At 40.2% G+C, this 17,392-nt stretch overlaps 2 protein-coding genes across 4 annotated transcripts; one reads left to right on the top strand and one right to left on the bottom strand.

Moving 5' to 3' along the window:
• The first annotated feature begins 3,882 nt into the window (after nucleotides 1-3,882).
• Nucleotides 3,883-6,572, top strand: LOC139636632 (uncharacterized). The gene is made up of 3 exons (XM_071504860.1): nucleotides 3,883-4,098; nucleotides 4,292-4,388; nucleotides 4,683-6,572. The coding sequence occupies exons 1-3, from the start codon at nucleotides 3,906-3,908 to the stop codon at nucleotides 5,023-5,025; spliced, it is 633 nt and encodes a 210-aa protein (XP_071360961.1). The 5' UTR covers nucleotides 3,883-3,905; the 3' UTR covers nucleotides 5,026-6,572.
• Nucleotides 6,032-17,133, bottom strand: xpnpep1 (X-prolyl aminopeptidase (aminopeptidase P) 1, soluble). 3 transcript variants are annotated; one of them, XM_071504859.1, is made up of 20 exons: nucleotides 17,001-17,133; nucleotides 15,653-15,777; nucleotides 15,217-15,280; nucleotides 14,541-14,645; nucleotides 14,036-14,128; nucleotides 13,424-13,567; nucleotides 13,032-13,127; nucleotides 11,860-11,941; nucleotides 10,978-11,188; nucleotides 10,425-10,514; nucleotides 10,250-10,300; nucleotides 9,737-9,795; nucleotides 9,265-9,342; nucleotides 9,081-9,152; nucleotides 8,855-8,915; nucleotides 8,616-8,685; nucleotides 7,721-7,894; nucleotides 7,040-7,116; nucleotides 6,625-6,723; nucleotides 6,032-6,324 (listed from the first exon to the last, which is right to left on the bottom strand). In XM_071504859.1, the coding sequence occupies exons 2-20, from the start codon at nucleotides 15,767-15,769 to the stop codon at nucleotides 6,205-6,207; spliced, it is 1,863 nt and encodes a 620-aa protein (XP_071360960.1). In that variant the 5' UTR covers nucleotides 15,770-15,777; nucleotides 17,001-17,133; the 3' UTR covers nucleotides 6,032-6,204. The 3 variants fall into 3 exon arrangements, with proteins under 3 accessions (XP_071360960.1, XP_071360959.1, XP_071360958.1); XM_071504858.1 differs by having other exon boundaries at nucleotides 16,936-17,068; XM_071504857.1 differs by lacking the exon at nucleotides 17,001-17,133 and adding an exon at nucleotides 16,097-16,243.
• Between the last annotated feature and the right edge of the window lie 259 nt (nucleotides 17,134-17,392).

Here is a 17,392-nt window from a genome sequence, read left to right as displayed (position 1 = left end):
CCTATTTTCCCAATAGGACACTTCGCTCTCTAAATGCAGGTCAACTTGTGGTTCCCAGAGTTAGTAAGAGTAGAATGGGGGGCAGAGCCTTCAGCTATCAGGCTCCTCTCCTGTGGAACCAGCTCCCAGTGTGGGTTCGGGAGGCAGACACCCTCTCTACCTTTAAGATCAGGCTTAAAACTGTCCTGTTTAGTAAAGCTTATAGTTAGGGCTGGCTCGGGTATGTCCTGACCCATCCCTTAGCTATGCTGCTATAGAGCTAAACTGCTGGGGGATTCCCATGATTCACTGGGCGCTCTCTCCCTATTTCTGTCTCTCTCCCCCGCTCTCTCTCAATGACTTCATGCCATTAACTTTGTTTTTTTTTTTTTTTTTTTCTCTCCCGTAGTTTTGTGCTTCTCCTCTCTCTCCCTCTCTCTGTCCTCATTCTGCAGGTATCTCTGCCTCGGGAACAGCAGGATCCTGATCCACCACTACTCATCTTTACTATTACTATTACCTGTCTTTATTATTAATAACGCCATTACCGACACAGCTGTTCCTGGTCTCTCTCTCTTCTCTCCCCTCTCCTCCCCCTCCCCCTCTTTCTATCTTCCCCTAAACCCAACCGGTCGAGGCAGACGGCCGCCCACCCTGAGCCCGGTTCTGTTGGAGGTTTCTTCCTGTTAAAAGGGAGTTTTTCCTCCCCCCTGTCGCCAAGCGCTTGCTCGTTGTGGGAACTGTTGGGTTTTTCTCTGTAACAAAGTAAGGTCTTGACCTTACCCTGTAAAGTGCCTTGAGATAATGTATATTATGATTTGGCGCTATACAAATAAAATTGAATTGAATTGAATTGAATATATATATATATATATATATTAGAAAGGAGAACATTGCTGGATGTAATTTTTATTCTCCTCTAAATGGTCCAGTTGTCATTTAAGACTATTATTATTGGAAATTAATTCAATAAAATTCTCAAAGCAAAACCAGATGACTCATCTGTTTTTGTAGCCTGAGTGTTGTCAGTTTATAACCAAAGAGGGGGCTTCTAGCACCTGTGCTTAATTCACTTTTGGTCAAAGTCAAAATCAAGCCCAGTGCTTATGATTACAATGAATACTGACCCAGACTGTTCAGATTTTTCCACCTTTATTCAGTCCCTGAAATCTGATATTGCAAAATTAATCCCCTTCTATAATTAGCTAGTGGGGTTGCTAAAAAAAAAACACACACACATCTAAATTGTATCATCAGTTAGTACAGAAGCATTTTTAGAAATTAAAGCATCATTAACCACCATAATAAGAGTTGTTTCTCCACAGGCTTAATATTTTAGTTCTGGTTGAACCTTAAAAACTCTCCTCTGGGAATATTCCCTGTTTCATTCCCATGATAGCTGCCACAGACAGAGTTGGTTTATGCATACTGGTCTGCTCAAATAAACCATACCAACTTAATGCCACCCACATGCCCGTAAAACAAAAACAACTAAATTCTGCAGAGAACCAGGCTGGATGTGAAAATTAAACAGACTTTAAAGACATTCAGGAGGGGAATAAACAGATATTTCAGCCTCTGTGTCGTGGCTTATTTTCGAATCAGTCAACCTCTCCCTCTGTTTTTGATGAATATCATGGACTAGATGTCAGACCTCACCACACAGCTGAGGTCTGACATCTAGTGGAGGATATCCTAGTTGCAGACCAGGCTTTTTCTATGTTTAATAGCTGCTGATTAGTTAGTAATTTGTAAAAAGTGGAGGTAGCTTGAGACTGTGATTGTCCAGCTAATCAAAGAGCATCAGCTGAAGCTTTTAAAATCAATTTCTCTCCCATGTTTAGAAGAATTCAAATAAAGAGATAAATAGAAAGAGATATAACCTTATTTTCAGACTGTCTGTTTCTTACATACACATCATAAAGCTACAGTACAGTATAACAACAGGAAGCAAACCTTCATTACTTCATCACAATAAGTTACAGAAAAACGAACTGAGATAACAAGTTTAAAAACAATTTATAGTATTAATTAATTCATATCAATTAATTAACCAGAGCACCCGGGGTAAACCAAGGCCAACATGGGTATATAAAATCACAGTGGACATTTTGACTAGTGAATCACAAATTGTATCAACTGCTGTCATGTGTGCTCTCATGACGAATACTTAACACAATTTCTTTAGAAACAAATGAATGTCCAGTTTTCTACTTATTTGTTTTAAGATAAAATGCAACCTGCATTTTCTCTGGTAAAAATCAGTCATGAGAGAACATGGGAAAAAAACATCTACACATTTACACAAATGCACGGAGCCCAATATGGACCTTCTAACTTGTGCACACAACATACATGGATCTTGTTAACTTCTTTTTCATACAGTTTGTTTTAAAGAGTAGCTGAGTGTCACGTTCTGTGACTCCTTTTCATGACGTAGCTGATGCGAAAGGACAGAAACGCTGCGTCTGCTGGTTCCCTATTTGTACACTGTAATTATTCACTATCTAGGCTACTGGATAATTTAAAAAGCACATATTTAATCCACTCAGCTTGTAATTATGATTATAAGACACGTTACATATTTGCAAAATAAGTGTGACGGAAAATGCACTTTAAAGGCTGTTATGCATAATGTTAAAGGGGCCATTATCTTCAATGTTGGCCTGAACTGGAAACCTAAACCATTACACTGCACTTACCTCCAAACTACAGTGTATATAAGCACTGGAGAATGTGCACTACATTGGTTCAAATTAGACTGAAGAAACAATTGAAAGTAAAGGTAAAACTAATAAAAAATAATATTTTTTTAAAAACCAAATGAGCAGAACATTCTTCATCAAAACATGATAAACGTGGCAGATTTTGAAGAAAGTACACTAAGTGGACTTTGAAATACTCTCTGGGTGATACCTATTGCTTACAACACACATGGTGAATCATTCAGCTAACTCCAACCAAAGACTTCTGTCAGGTTGAGACAAAGGTCACTCTCTACTGCAGCCTTGTCTTTGTCAAACAGAAAAACAAAACCCTCTTTAATTAGATGCTCAACTAATTGCATAATATCTCCCATGGTGCTGTGTGGTGAAGTGAGGCATAAGGAGAAAGGAGAATGCTGTCTTTGTTGCCTTTTTTCTGGCTTTGGTTCTGGCAGCTCTGTGGAAATATCGGCCCTGTGGATGTGCATCTGGTCCTGGCTTCCTGATTTGGGGAGGGGGGTTTGGTTCACTTTACTCCTATCTTCAAAACACACAAAAAGACCAGCGACAAACTTAAAGACAACAGGCACAAAAATACAGCAGACATGAGCAGAAATTTGTGGCACAGGGTTTGATTGTTATTTCGGATTGATCATCTTAAATGAGTGATTTCACTGATTTCTTGACTTTTTTCTAATCTCTATGATATTCTGGAGAGTTTTACATCTTCATACTCCTAAAAACTACCCATATGAATATCTTTGGTTGAGCTGTGTGCAATGCATAGACATGACATTTGGGCTCACCAGTATACATGCTTCACTTTAAAGGTCATGACCACAAATGATGTCTGAGAATGCATCTAATGTAAAATGAAAGCTTTTACATTGCTTTCAGAACAACAACAAGAAAAAAACAACAACACTGTATTTCAAAGAGTAACCTTTAAACTACATTTGAATTCCTCTTTGTTTGCTCTCACACATTTTAACTGGAAGCTGAGAGCATGCAAACTCTCTGGTTTTGGGTCACCATTCAGAGTATAAAAGGCCCAACATCCTTCCCCTCAGTGCCCCCTCTCCTCCTAAAAAAAAAAAGCTGCACAGAATAATGAGCAGTAAACAGCAGAGGTGGGGGGGGGGGGGGGGGTCCTACTCAAACTGAGGGGTGACAAAAGATGGGGGTGTCTCCGCAGCAACTGAGTCAAGCTGTTTGAGTCACATGGCCCGAGCTTCTATTGAAGGCAGTGAGAAGAGGCTTGAAGCTCAGCCTTTAGTCCATGTTTTTTTGGATGCCAATGGCAGCAACATGAGTGGAGCCCAACAGGAGCGAGCAATGACAGCAGACAGCCTCCATCTGAATGGGACCGCAACTTTAGGTCTGCATGACGGGGACGTGAACACAGCTCAGTTTGGTGAGTTAAGTTTCTTTCCCCTTCACAGAGACAGTGCAAACCGAGGAGATGAACTCGCCCTGGTTATTAAAGTCCTCTGGCCAAACAGTTGTTTTCTACTGAAGAGCAGCTCTTTGCACGGCATCTTTCAACATTGTTTAACGTGCCATCATACACTTTATCTGAATGATGATTTTTTTTTTCTTCTATTCAGAAATCAAGGTGTTCAACATTGTCATCATTGCTCTGGCCTTGTGTATCCTCACCATCACCGCCCTGTACTGCATCACTGTCTGCTACAACCGCACCAGGTGAAGATCACATATCATAGTTTTCTTGAAGATGAGGAATTAGCACTGCAAATTCTTGTGTATGACCTGTTTATTAAGACACCTGGATGTTTCTATGTAGGTGCAGATCCTGGTTTAATATCATCTGGAATAGCTTTGTTTACTGATTTATACAAGATTCAGAGAAAAACCTTTATTTTACTAATGATTAATTGAGCTGCTGAGTCTTAAAAGCTACTGTGAACACAGGAACAGTACAGCAATGTGAGATTACATTAAATGCATTAGCGCAATGAGTACCATCTTCTTCAACAGGCAGTCAAAGCGCGCCCATGTGTATGAGAGTGCGGTGACCCGAGGGGAGCAGGTAGACCCTGTGGCGGTCAAAGCAGTGAAGAGGTCGACCAGCTTCATCAACCCTCTGGCCCTCTTCAGGAAACCGGAGGCGGCAAAGGACAACTCCAGGATCTATTACATCTACAGCAACCCGCTGCCCGTAGGGTTGAAAGAGGAGGAGGAGGGGGAGGGGGGGATTACAGTCCCACAGAGACCAGATGAGCAAACTGCACTGTCACTGCCCCTGTCGTTTCAAGAGTACGCCAGTGATCCCAACAGTGGCGTCATCCTGGACCCGCCGATATTTTACATGCAGCTTTAGAGGCAGGTGAGGAGTTAGGCTGTAGGGGTGGGGGTGGGGGGCGGCTGTTGGCTAGAGGCACTTGCTTTCAGCCTGAATGTCTGAGGTTTCAGCCCTGCAGGTGTGTCTATCAAAAATTAAACTGTGTCACCGTGTGTAGGGCCATTAAATGGGCACCCCAGCAGTTTTACACATCGAGTTCAGTTTTCATGTCATGGGGAGTGTGATTAAGCCTGAGGAAGCAGACGTATAATGTCCTCTCTGGAGGAGCTTTGTGAAGCCTGAGAAATTGTCACAGTGATGTCATTAGGGTTATCTACACACATGGCTTTGAGACTACAATTTATAACAGAAAACCTGTGTTATATGAAGTTATGATGAAGTTTGAAAACCTAAATCATTGGTGTAAAACCCTAATGTGCTCATATATAACAAGAGTTTCTCAGCATTTGAACTCTTGTATAAAGTGTAAACAGTTTTAAGTGTGTTGCTGCCTTAACTCTGTTTCTGAGGATGTAAAAACATGGGTGGGAACAAGAGTGAACACAGATGTGTACCTGAAACTGGACCTTCCAGCTGAATTTGATGCTCTAAGCATCACTGGATTGAGATGGAGCAGTTTTCAGGTTCAGCTCAGCAGTATAACATGCAGGACGTCATATGAAAGGTGCTAAAATCAAGCACAGGATTATTACTGTTGTTTACAGAGGCCTAATAACTTTGTATATTTTAATATATTAGGAAATATAGGATATATTAGGAAACTCACCCTTAGTCATCTCTGCATGTTAGGATATAGTTTAATTACACACTGTTGTTGCCATATGCAATCTTCATAATTCCAATTTAAATTTAAATTTTTTACTTCATGTAAAAGTATTATTACTTTTCTATGAAGAAACTTTCACTTTTTTAGTTCACAAAACCTCACTGGATAACCCCAAAAACACGGGATTTCCAAGCTGAACGTGCGAGTGTCGCATAAAACAGATTTTTCGGAGACACAAAACAGTGAGATATGCAAGTGTTTGTTGATTTTCATTAATCTTTAATAAAACTGCTGATACAATGTGCTTTACAAAAAGAAGCCGAGTGTGAGACACAGAGAAAGATGAGAAAAATACAAACGATTATCACTGCAGAGCAATCGATCGTAAAGTACTCCTTCAAAACATGACTGGATTGCAAAAGAGTCCGTCCTCAGACGATGGGCTGTGTCTCTCTGACCAGCCACTCCAGAGCCTCCTTCCTGCCCTGCCTCTCCAGCTCTGCCCCGACCACCTCCCGGCACTTCCTGTGGTACTCGTTCACCCAGTCTCGCTGCAGGACAGTGAAGTGAGAATCAACCCATGAAGAGACTGTGTTTAAGTAGCACATCATGTCATAGGAATAGCTGGAGATATTATCAAAGATTCAAATGCATCGTTTGCAATTTTAATATAGGTCATCTTAAGCTAAACTGTTCCCATTGTTCCAACAGAGTGTAAAGTAGGCTGCGTTCAACATGTTGTTGTATTTCAAGTGTTCTTCACATTACCAATAAAAAACTATTTGCGATGAATTTTAAATTTCATAAGAGTGAATTTTTCTTTGGATAATATCTTGGTAGATATTCCTTACCTCCTTCTGAGTGAGCAGCTCTGTGTTCATCATCTTGACTTGGATAGGGACCAGAGTGAGGGGCTCGAACGTCAGACTCCCCCTGTTTCTGTAGTTGTACTGTACACACACACACACACACACACACACACACACACACACAGATAAGAACAAAAACATAATGATTTTACTTGTAAAAATATTGCAACTTGTATACAACTGACACAGGAACACAGGAAAGCAAATCATCTGATGCATAAATATCACAGATTTTAAATAATTATTATTAGCACAGTTGTGAGTGAATGTGAATGTTTTTAAAACTAATCCTCTGTGGTTTCTACTTGAGTGGCAGAGAAATCAAACTCTAAATCATTAGAGTGTGAGTGTGAGTCTACTCTATATATCTGAATTTCCCTTTGGTTTAAGGACCTACTTTGGGCTTTGTTGGTACAACAAGGACCACATTTTCCAGGCGAATGCCAAAAGACCCATCTTCATAGTACCCAGGTTCTAGAAAAAAAGACAAGAAATTAGATGTAGATTTAGAACAGGAGGAGTTTTACACGTCCACTAGGACTACAGCTTCCTGTCTTGGAGAGCTCCATGCACACTCTCTACTTCTCTGTTACATAACTGACACCTAAAATACTCAAGGGTTGCATGTGACTTGCACAAAGGAAGGATAGTATCTTTAGCTTCCTTCGCGTAAGTTTTCAAGATACTGACAAGAAAATAAATAGAAGCAGTTGTTTGTTCATTCCTGCACCGCAGCCAGAAGCCAATTTGTGACACTTCTGAGACATCTAATTAAAGATAATCTCTGAGGGATTATTTAATTACAACCTGCTCTTGTGTGACTGGTAACACTACTGGTATGCCTGTGGTTAGCTCCATCAGTCAGAAGTGAGGTGACATTTAGATAAGTCCACAAGTTAACATCTCCAATATGAAGCAAGGAATAAACATCAGTCACTTGGAATTATCAGCTATATGTTTGGCCATATGCTGTTGCTTTGACAGGGTGTGTAATGCATTATTTTTACTGACCTGACCTTTTATCAACACCTATTAATACTGCTAACATTTACTTCCTGAATCAAAAACCCTGCCATACCATCACTGACGATCATGCCGGCCTCCAGAGGTTCATCAGCGAAGGTCTTATAGCTGATGCCGCAGGGCCCCTCGTGGACGTTGAGGAAGCAGCCCACGCCGTGGCCCGTACCATGAAGGTAGTCCAGCCCGGACTCCCACAGGGCTGCACGGGCAAATGAATCCAACAGGTGGCCTACGGAGAGAACGCAAGTTTAGAGCTAGCAATCACACTGTAATACACAATAAAACACAATAAAGCTATCAAGTCTTTTTTCCACATTTTTTATGACACAAAAATTTGAAATATGATTTTGCCCAAATGTGAAACGAGACATGGATGAAATGTGTTTTTGTCCATGTGTTGGCCTTGTGCTGCTCCCCTGCCCTCCACCGAGAGCTGGAGAAGTGAAAATGAATGCATGAATGTACAAACAAGTAATCTTTTGTTCTCTGTACGACCAAGTGGGAGAGCTATGATTTACCCTGTTACCCATCAGATGTAATGTCTCAGAATCCATTTCACAGATTCTACCTAAACTTTGTAACAAGATGGATCTTGATCCTGATTTTCCAGTGTTTAAAACCTCACGTCAATGTTGTATTAAAAGGTCCAAGTTCCCCACGGGTGGAATTATGTTTCAGTTGAGGTTGAAAAACAGCCCACTGTGTTTCTCCACTCTTAACGGAAATTCTCCACTCCTCCTTCAGCTTGACAGCAAGTTTATGACTAAACCAGAGTAGTTACTGATTTACCAAAAGGATGCTTTACTTTTGTCTGAGACTAAGATTTTTTTTATTCAAAACCCTTCATATCTTTAATTCTGAACATGTTCTGATGTAAAAATGTGATGTTTGATACTGTTAAAGTATGTACACTGTAAGATGTTATCTTGTGTTAGAGTAGAGGGTAGCACCTTTTGTTCCATTGGGGAAAATAGCAGCACTGACAGCTATGTGTCCCTTCAGTACATAGGTAAAGCATTCCTAGGGGAAACAAGAGAGAGAGAGCACACAATGTAAAAAAAAAAAAAGAAGAAAATGAAGGTTTGGGATGAATTCAGTCAATGTATAATGACACTGCGCTGGATCTTAATTTAGTTTAATAATTCAAACTGCTTTAGTTAATAAAACCTGAGATGAGAAACAAATTTACCTTCTCAAAAGCAGATGGTGTCCCAAAGTGCATGGTGCGTGTGACGTCTGTGGTTCCATCACTGCCAAAGACAGAATACAGGTGCTGATGTAATTTTTGTAATGTGCACAAAACACAACTATTATATATGTTGTCTCTGTTCTTAATGACAGTTAAGTCATACTAATACTAGACACCACCGGTTGGTCTACATGCATTCACTGTATATAAGAATGATCTGGTTTACACATATTGAGCTCCAGAGTCGATCAGGTAAACTTCATTCAAGGTGAGGGTTCTGTTGGTTTCAGGCAGTGGTCTAAAGGAAACAGAAAAAAAGTCATAGATAAAGTATTAATTATTTACTTTTTAAAAAAAACAACAAAAAAAGCAAACACGGTTACATAAATTTGCGTCTTTCTCAACCTGACCTGTAATGTATGATTGCTCCATTTGGACCGACGCTGGAGATTGTAGGGAAACTGAGGCCGACAAAATCTTTCTGTTGACTGAAAGCGAAACAACATCCATAAGAAAAGCAGCATGTCTACAAAACTAAATGTTAAAATGTGAGGGAAATGTGAAAGTTATTAAACTTTTAGAGACATGAAGCATTACTCTAAAGGCAGAACACTGAGAGAATAAAACATTTTGAAAATGAGCACAGGACATTAATTTTAAGGCCCTCATCAGACACTTTGTGTCACTGGCATGTCCAGCAGAGGGGGCTATAACTCCACAGTAGTCACCACCACAGCACCGCTTACAGCGGCATCTATACACAGTATGTCAAGCATGAAATGTGTCATGAAGTTAAACTGGATGAGCTTGTCAGACATATACGGGAAATCAATGTGGCTTTAAGAAATTGCACAGAACAAAAAAACAAAAACGTAAACAAACCTGCGTAATTCTTCAGCCTTGTCAGCAGCAGAGATCTCGGTCACAGTGCCTTTTGGAATCTATAGAACAACCATCACAGCATCCACGTGCAAAGAGGTTTATAATTCAAGCAAAAGCTGAGCTACGTCGTAACGTCTCTCTGAAATCACGGTTCCAACAATCACACTGACACAAATAAAAGTGACTTTCCAGTAAATGTTCAAGATTTACATTCCTATAATATAAGAGTACAAAACTGATTTGGTTTTGGAAGATTGGTCAAAATGACAAATACTGTAATATGGTGAATGAAAATTAAGACTAATTAATCAACTATGTAGGAAAAAAGTAATTTTAAATAGGAATATCCATAACAGGAGTTTCCTGTTAAGTGTTTAGTGATATATAGTGATAGATTTACAGACTTTATCTTTCTATTCAAAGCCCTGTGAAAACACACTGGAAAAAAAAAATCTTTTATCTCATCTAAAAATGCCTGGCCTCAGAAAAAACAAAAAACAAAAAAACAAATACCTCTTTCTCCAACCAAGCAAAGAGTTCACAAAGAGCAACCGCATCCTTGATCTGTTGGTAAAAGGGCAGAAGGTGAATATTCCATTTTTATATTAGGTACAGTATACAGTTTACAGCAATATCATAAACCGAATAAAAGATATGAAGCAGAAATGTCAGGCTCAAAGGTTCTTACATGGGCCATTTTCATGCCCTGTATCTCAGTGGCATTCTTCACAGCCTTGGCCAGGCAGAGTGGAGTGTAGGGAATTGGAGTCCTGTGGGCCTGAAATCAATGAAGAGGAAACATTTACAATTTTAAAAGCTGTTGATGTTACCTTGATATAAATGTAACAGTAAAACATGTTGAAATTTCTGTAAGAAATATTTCATGTATTGTGTCAAGTGTCAAAGTCAAGAGGATTAACACTGATCATCCAAATTAACCGTTTTCATACAAGGAAAAGTCAAGGTTCAACTCAATAACAAATACTAGAGAATGTGTCTAGTACATGTATATTTCTTAATTTAAAAAAAGTGTACTTTTGTAGTTTTAATAGTTATGGCAGTTGGGAAAAGGGGCATTCATACTTTTACTTCAGAGGTATGAGGATACAGATGACGATGAAATCTGATAGGTATCAGTTTTTCATACTTCAGGGAGCACAGCCAAATTTATGAATCAGGAAAAAAACACAGTTGAGACACAATCAAGCCATTTTCATGTCCTTTGTTGAATGGTGTCTCACCTTGGGGATGACCTGTGTGAGAGCACAACTGGCCTTGTCGCAGATCCACACTTTGTCCTTGGAGCCGAGTGCAGCGCAGATGGCCTGGAGCTCAGTGTAGACCGACTCGTACGGGAAGGTCTGGATGCTCAGCTCAGGCTTGCTGGGAGAGTCCAGCTGCAGATGGTCTCTCAAAGCGGGATCAGAAAGGCGCTTTAGGTCCACAAAAAGCCTGCAGGGAGGAAGGAGCTGGTCAGTGAGGAGGTAAATTCATGTTGAAAAAAAAAAAAAAAGAAAAATTTATTTGTGCAAAGTTTTGGAGATAAATATCACAAAAACAGTGACTGAATTATCATGTACACAGAGGTCATAGTACATTTACATATTTAGAGGTGATCGTGGACACAAAATGCTCTTCAAAGTTCATAAAGTGCCAGCGAAAATATACATTAAAATATAAATCAAAATCTTCTTCTTCTTCTCTTATTACTATCTTTTTATCACGTCCATTGTCTGCAGTCAACTATGTCACATCACTGTTAGGAGCCTGTGATCAAGAGGTTTGGTGGTGTCTGTAAATTTTTATTAATTAAATATTAAAATGTTCTATGTTCTCTTTAGTGTCATTAAGAACAAAATTAAATATAAGTATGAGTTTTAATTAACCCCAAAAGGTAAATGTAAAAAACTTTTATTAGTGTTTTACATTGTTATAGTTTACTCACTGGACTGTGTGGAGCTCTGTGCCAAAACATTTTCCTGCATAATGGTTTCATTTTTAGGAGTTTAAGAAATGCTGATAATTCATCATCACCATTTAATCCTGAAGCCAAGGATAACAGTCGGTAACATGAAGGTAATTAATAGTTTACTAATCAACTGTGTTGTGTTATAGCCCATTACCTTAATGTGTTCATTCCCACAATAGTATACGCAAAGAAAACTGGGTTGTACTCGATGTCGGCACCACGAAGGTTAAAAAGCCCTGAGAGAAGGAAATAACAGAACATTACATTTTAGGAAAAACAACCGTTTCATTCATGACAGTGACAATGACAGTAGTCATTTGTTCAGTGTTAACATGATTTGCCTTAAAGTCCATTTCAAATACTGTATTTCTCATCTCAAACCTCCATGCACACTGTCTGGTGTTAAATATCAGTGTTATTATTAGACTGTCACTCATCCTCTGTAGATGCCTGAGCAAATCCCCTTCAGTTTAATGCCCACTGAATCTCTAAAGGCTACTTGTTCACAATCAAAATCAGCATTCCTCTAATTAACACAAGCTCTCAGACCAAACAATCAGAAACAAGAGCTCATTAGGCACGGTGAACAAGGCGCTCAAACAGGCATCTAGAGGGACACCCGTGCATCCCGTGGTCCTTGGATCGTGATCGTGTATCGAAACTGACTTATGTAACAGAAGTGATGGTGGGTATGGCTGCTGCTTGTTTTACACTAATAATTAAAAACTGCTAAAACCTATTACGACAAGCTCTATACATGAGCAGGAAGGCACTCGAAAGGGATTTTCGATGTCTGGCCCCGAGTTTGTAACTCACAAGAATTTCACACTTGGAACCTGTTGGGTATCAACACGAATAGCCCTGGGCTCAATGAACCACACCCAAAAAACACAGGGTTAAGATTTCCTCCTTGGTGATGACAAAGAGATCAGAACAAAAACAATATCAGGTTTGCTGTCCAGTTCAATTAAAAACTGCTGTTAGTCTTCTAAAGATTTTAAAGGGTGAATTGTTGAAAATTCATTCATGCAACCAAATGGAAATTTAATTTACTAATAAACTGTAGTTAGGTACATTTCTGAATTTTTCTTAGTAAATGTTCCTGACTAAAGTAATCTCCATACTGTGCCATTACATCTTCGGTGGCATGTTTTGCCTTTGCCGCAGGGACTTTTTATACAGTCAGATATGACTGTATAATATATATACAAATTCTGCACATTGTTGGTTTAAGTAAAGCAGCTAAAACACCTCATTACTGTCTTCATGAGGCTCCTCGGCAGAGCTAAAATGGAATAAAATGCATTTCTGATAAATTAACCGTACAAGCAATCTCGTCCAAAGCCGTGGCAACAAACCAGCTAATCTTCCTCTCCGTCATCTTGGCTCGCAGCGATGTGATCTTGTCTTGCCAGGACATACCTACAGGTAGACAGCATCAACAAGTCAATTCATACTCCTCAAAAACCTGTATCTCCAGTTCCCGTAAACTGATTTTATTTACTCTGGAATTCAAAACTTAAGAAAACAAATGTTAAAACAAAGAGGTTAAACAGAATCTAGGCTGAGGAAAGTACTTCTCATCACAATGATATAATTCATAAGAATAATATTAAGACAATGATGTTGATGTTCTAGTGGGAGGATTTTAATATCTCTGAAACAAAACCCTAATAAGCCTGTATGTAATAGTGATGTTAAGGCAGTGGGGCACTGACCAGTGTAATCTAATCCCAGGGTGCGGAGCTGTGTGCTGGGTCTCTCTGGGCGGTTGGTCCAAACTGCATCGATCAGGTTATCCTGCACCGCCACCAGAGAGTGGCCTGCACTGGTCAGCGCCTTGGACATGTTCTTCCACTGGTCTGAAACACAGCATCAGAGGATTGTTTTAAGATGCACAAACACCACTTAAAAAAATATATATTTTGTTGACAACAGGACAACCAATGTGCATTTAATGTGTCTGATGAGGAGGCCCTGTGAGAAGCAACATCAGCACCACACCATTAGAGCACCTTTCTAAAAGCTTACGAGTTTTCCATAATTTGCTCTATACTCAGACTAGGTAGAAAAGCACTGGAGGCATGTTGTAAACTTGGTCCCTGCTGGACATGCAGGTAACTGAGATTCAGTTCATTGATGGAGAAAATAAATTATTTTTTACAGGTGTTGTATTTTTTATATATTTATTTTGATACTGCAAATTTTAACCCAACGAAATGTGCTGAGCAAACTTCCTGCTGTACACTAGCAGCACAGTGTTCATGCTGCTCTGCCTTCCTAATAAAGCTGATCCGCTGTGCTGAGAGGAAAATGCTACTGCAACCTACCAGCAGCGATGATCCAAGGATCGACTCCCACTTTGGAGTTATCTGGCAGGACGCTGATCAGCCAGTCCTCCTGAGAGGGCGTCTCTTTCAGTCCTATATATGATTATGAAAAACATGTTTATCACACACAGATGTACTGAAAGTCTGACTCATACCACTGTGGAACATACAGTACTAACACAAGCAGCACAGACATACAGGGGATAAATTTACTTGAGAAAACATGGTCTCTGAGACATTTGTTTTTCACTCTCAAATCACACCAAGACTGGTTTGCAGTCTAGATGTGATTCATGCTTCATATTCAGCGTCTCAAGTATTATCATTCAGTGTTATTCAGTATAAAGACTGACTTCAACACAAAATCTGTAGTGTAAATCTTGAAAGGAGAAAAAACTGAAGCCTACATTCAGCGTTTTTATTTATAGCTGACATAAACATAACTAAGAGGCAGTTATTACTGTATATTCATCTTGTACAAAGGAGACACCAAATAGGACATTACCCATCTTCATGAGGGTCCAGTTGTTGTCCATCTGCTGGCTGGCCTGGAGGAAGTATCGCCCGTCGGTCCACATTGCAGCATACTGCTCTGTGACGATGGCTGTACCTACACAACACAACGCACAAAGCAGATTTGTCATTTCCAATCACTTATGGTTTGCTGGATCCAGTTTGTACAAGGGAAGATTGTGAAAATTGCATTGTGCCTAGATGGGTCTTTTCTGGTGTGTCAGTTGTGTTTGTACAGTTAAGACACTGGGTCAAAGGTTGTGTGATTAGTTCTAAGAAGCAACATATTCAGTGTATGTTTCTGAAATTACAGCAGTGAATGGTCAGAGATCGAGTGAGCTCCCGTTCTCCCCTTTTAAACTGATATCAGTATGAAAGACAAGTTTTCCCACAGTGTTTAATTACAAAAGATTGCCATCTCCGCTCACGTCATAAAAACTAATGAGTCATGTATTGTTGTAACTAAATTAAACCTGAGATGAGATGCGTTGGAATCTGGTCGGCTCACTCTGAATAGATGACCACAACAGAATAAAAGTTTGATTGTCTCTGCAAGCTGTTATATCACATTGTTCCGGGTTTTTCCACAATGGAAATTAGATCTTGGCCTCTGGGGAACACTTTTATCTTTAAAATTATATTTCCACCCGCACACAAGCAAAACATACCTGCTGAGCCATTAAATCCACAGATAAATTCACGTCTGCAGTCGCACGGTGCAATGTATTCACTCTGTGAGACACCGGGACAGAGAAAGAGAGACAGAGGGAAAGGCAGAGATCAGCTTCATTAGCAATCAGTGTAAAGTGGCCATCAACCAGTCACCCATTTTAAATGCCACCTTTGCTGCTCTTCTCACATCATGCCTTGTGCATGGAGAGGGAAAAGGGAGGAGCAGTGGGCTACAATTAATTGCGAAGGTCAGACAAGACGATCAGAAGTGGATCAACACACACATGAAGTTGGACAGACAGGAGCAGCAAATCTGACACGATTGTGAACTTGTGCATGAATGTCTTTGTTTAAAGTAAAGAGTTTATTCATGTAAACATGCATTAATACAGAAAATGTGTATGTTGTGTTTGTATGTGTGGCCTCACTCACCTGGTGGGCATCTCCAGAGGGAACGATGTAGGCCTGTATAGGCTCAGAGAAGTATTTGCCATTCCTCATCGCATGGCGAAGCTGCCTGAGCAGCTCTCCAGTGATCTTTGGAGACATGGCTGAATCTGGACAAAGAACAAGGACAAGCTTTAAAACGAATAAATCAATAAAATGAACAAATAGGCTAATGTTATTTGATACCACACTTTTTCCTGATGCAATAAAATTAAAGATGTTGAATCTTAGAAGTTAACGTAAAGGCTGCTGAGATATGACAAGTGCAGACAGTGTCACAGTTAGAAGGAGTTTTATGAAGAGAAAAGACTCTGTTTAATCTCCAAAAACAGCAACTGCAATTAAAACCCAACCATTTAAGCAAACAGCACCAAGACATCCCCTCAGCCGTTAATAGTTTCAAACCCACACCAATTATCCAGAGATTACCTGACTTTTGAGAAGCCATGTTGACTTCAGGTGTCTGGAGCTGGACAGAGCCTGACTATTACCGTGGAGCTCAAAGTCACAGTCCACACCTGGATCTGTGACCTGCTGCAACATGCTGATTAAGCAACTGTCACAGGAGCCAGGGTTAAATATTAAGAGAATAGTGTAATTGACCTATTTCCACTTAAGTAACTTCCTATACCAAAGCTCATACACCATCACGGTGCACAACCTTTGAATGGTTCAAAATCGCCACATCAGCCACAAACCGACCAATCACATTGCAGTGTTCCTCATCGATGAGCTCTCCTATTGGCTAAACGCTCCGCATGCGATTGTTGTTTACAATTTGTTTGTGTTTTTTTTATATGAATCGGGGGTGTTCAAGGTTTAACTAACTAGCTAGCTAAGTAGCTACAGTGAAATTAAACAACTGCTTCCGGTATTCTCCAAAGAAGCTACAACACCGCATAGCTTGTAGTTTAAGTGGACGTTTCTTTTTTTAAATCACACATCATTGTTATCAACAGGCCGACCTGCACACAATGACTAATTGATTCAGCGTTCAATTTACTAGTGGGTGTGGTGGGATTTTTTTTTTTTTTTTTTTAAGTTGCTAGCCAGTTCCTGCAGTTTTACAGCTCTACGTGAAGGCTTTTCTGTCCGTGTTGTTGAGGAGCGACAGAGACAGGCGTGGGACGGCCAGCCGTCTCCCCGCGGTGAGAGCAGTCAACATCCCCGAGTGGCTCCGCGCTGCCCGGAGACCTGAGCTCCGCGACGCGCCGCTAGCTAACCTTCAGGCCCCCCCACATGCAGCCCGCGAAATGCTGAATACACACCCGGTGGTTTCGCCTCGGAAATGTGATTCTCGGGTTTAAAAAGAGGAAACGAAGCGCTCCTTTACCAGCTTGGACCTTGTGTTAATTTACAAAACAGGAGGCTGCCATTTCGTTGTTGACGTTTGTGGTCATGTGACTGCAGTTTCTTCCAGTAGACGCAGAGGGATCCAGACTCGCCTCTTTTCCGTGAGCTACCATGCACAGAGAAAACAACCGTGCATAGAGGACACACCACTGCTTCAGTGCCCCCCTGTCTGCAAAAAATACAATTAAACATACAAGATACATCACTGCTTTAATATTTCACTGTATGCGAAGAACAATCATACACTGACTATTTAATATTCCGCAGGAAATCACTGAGCGCAGCAGCCCAACATTACTGAAGGTTTTAAAAGGTTGGCCTGAATACATAAATCAATAATACCATTAATTAAAAAATGATAATGGAATGTAA

This window comes from Trachinotus anak, unplaced genomic scaffold (genome assembly GCF_046630095.1).
Source record: "Trachinotus anak isolate AG129_WGS33_773 ecotype Australia unplaced genomic scaffold, CSIRO_AGI_Tana_v1 ptg000019l, whole genome shotgun sequence".
NCBI lineage: Eukaryota > Metazoa > Chordata > Actinopteri > Carangiformes > Carangidae > Trachinotus > Trachinotus anak.
The sequence above is the reverse complement of the archived record's forward strand: the minus strand, read 5'-3'. Positions and strand labels throughout refer to the sequence as shown.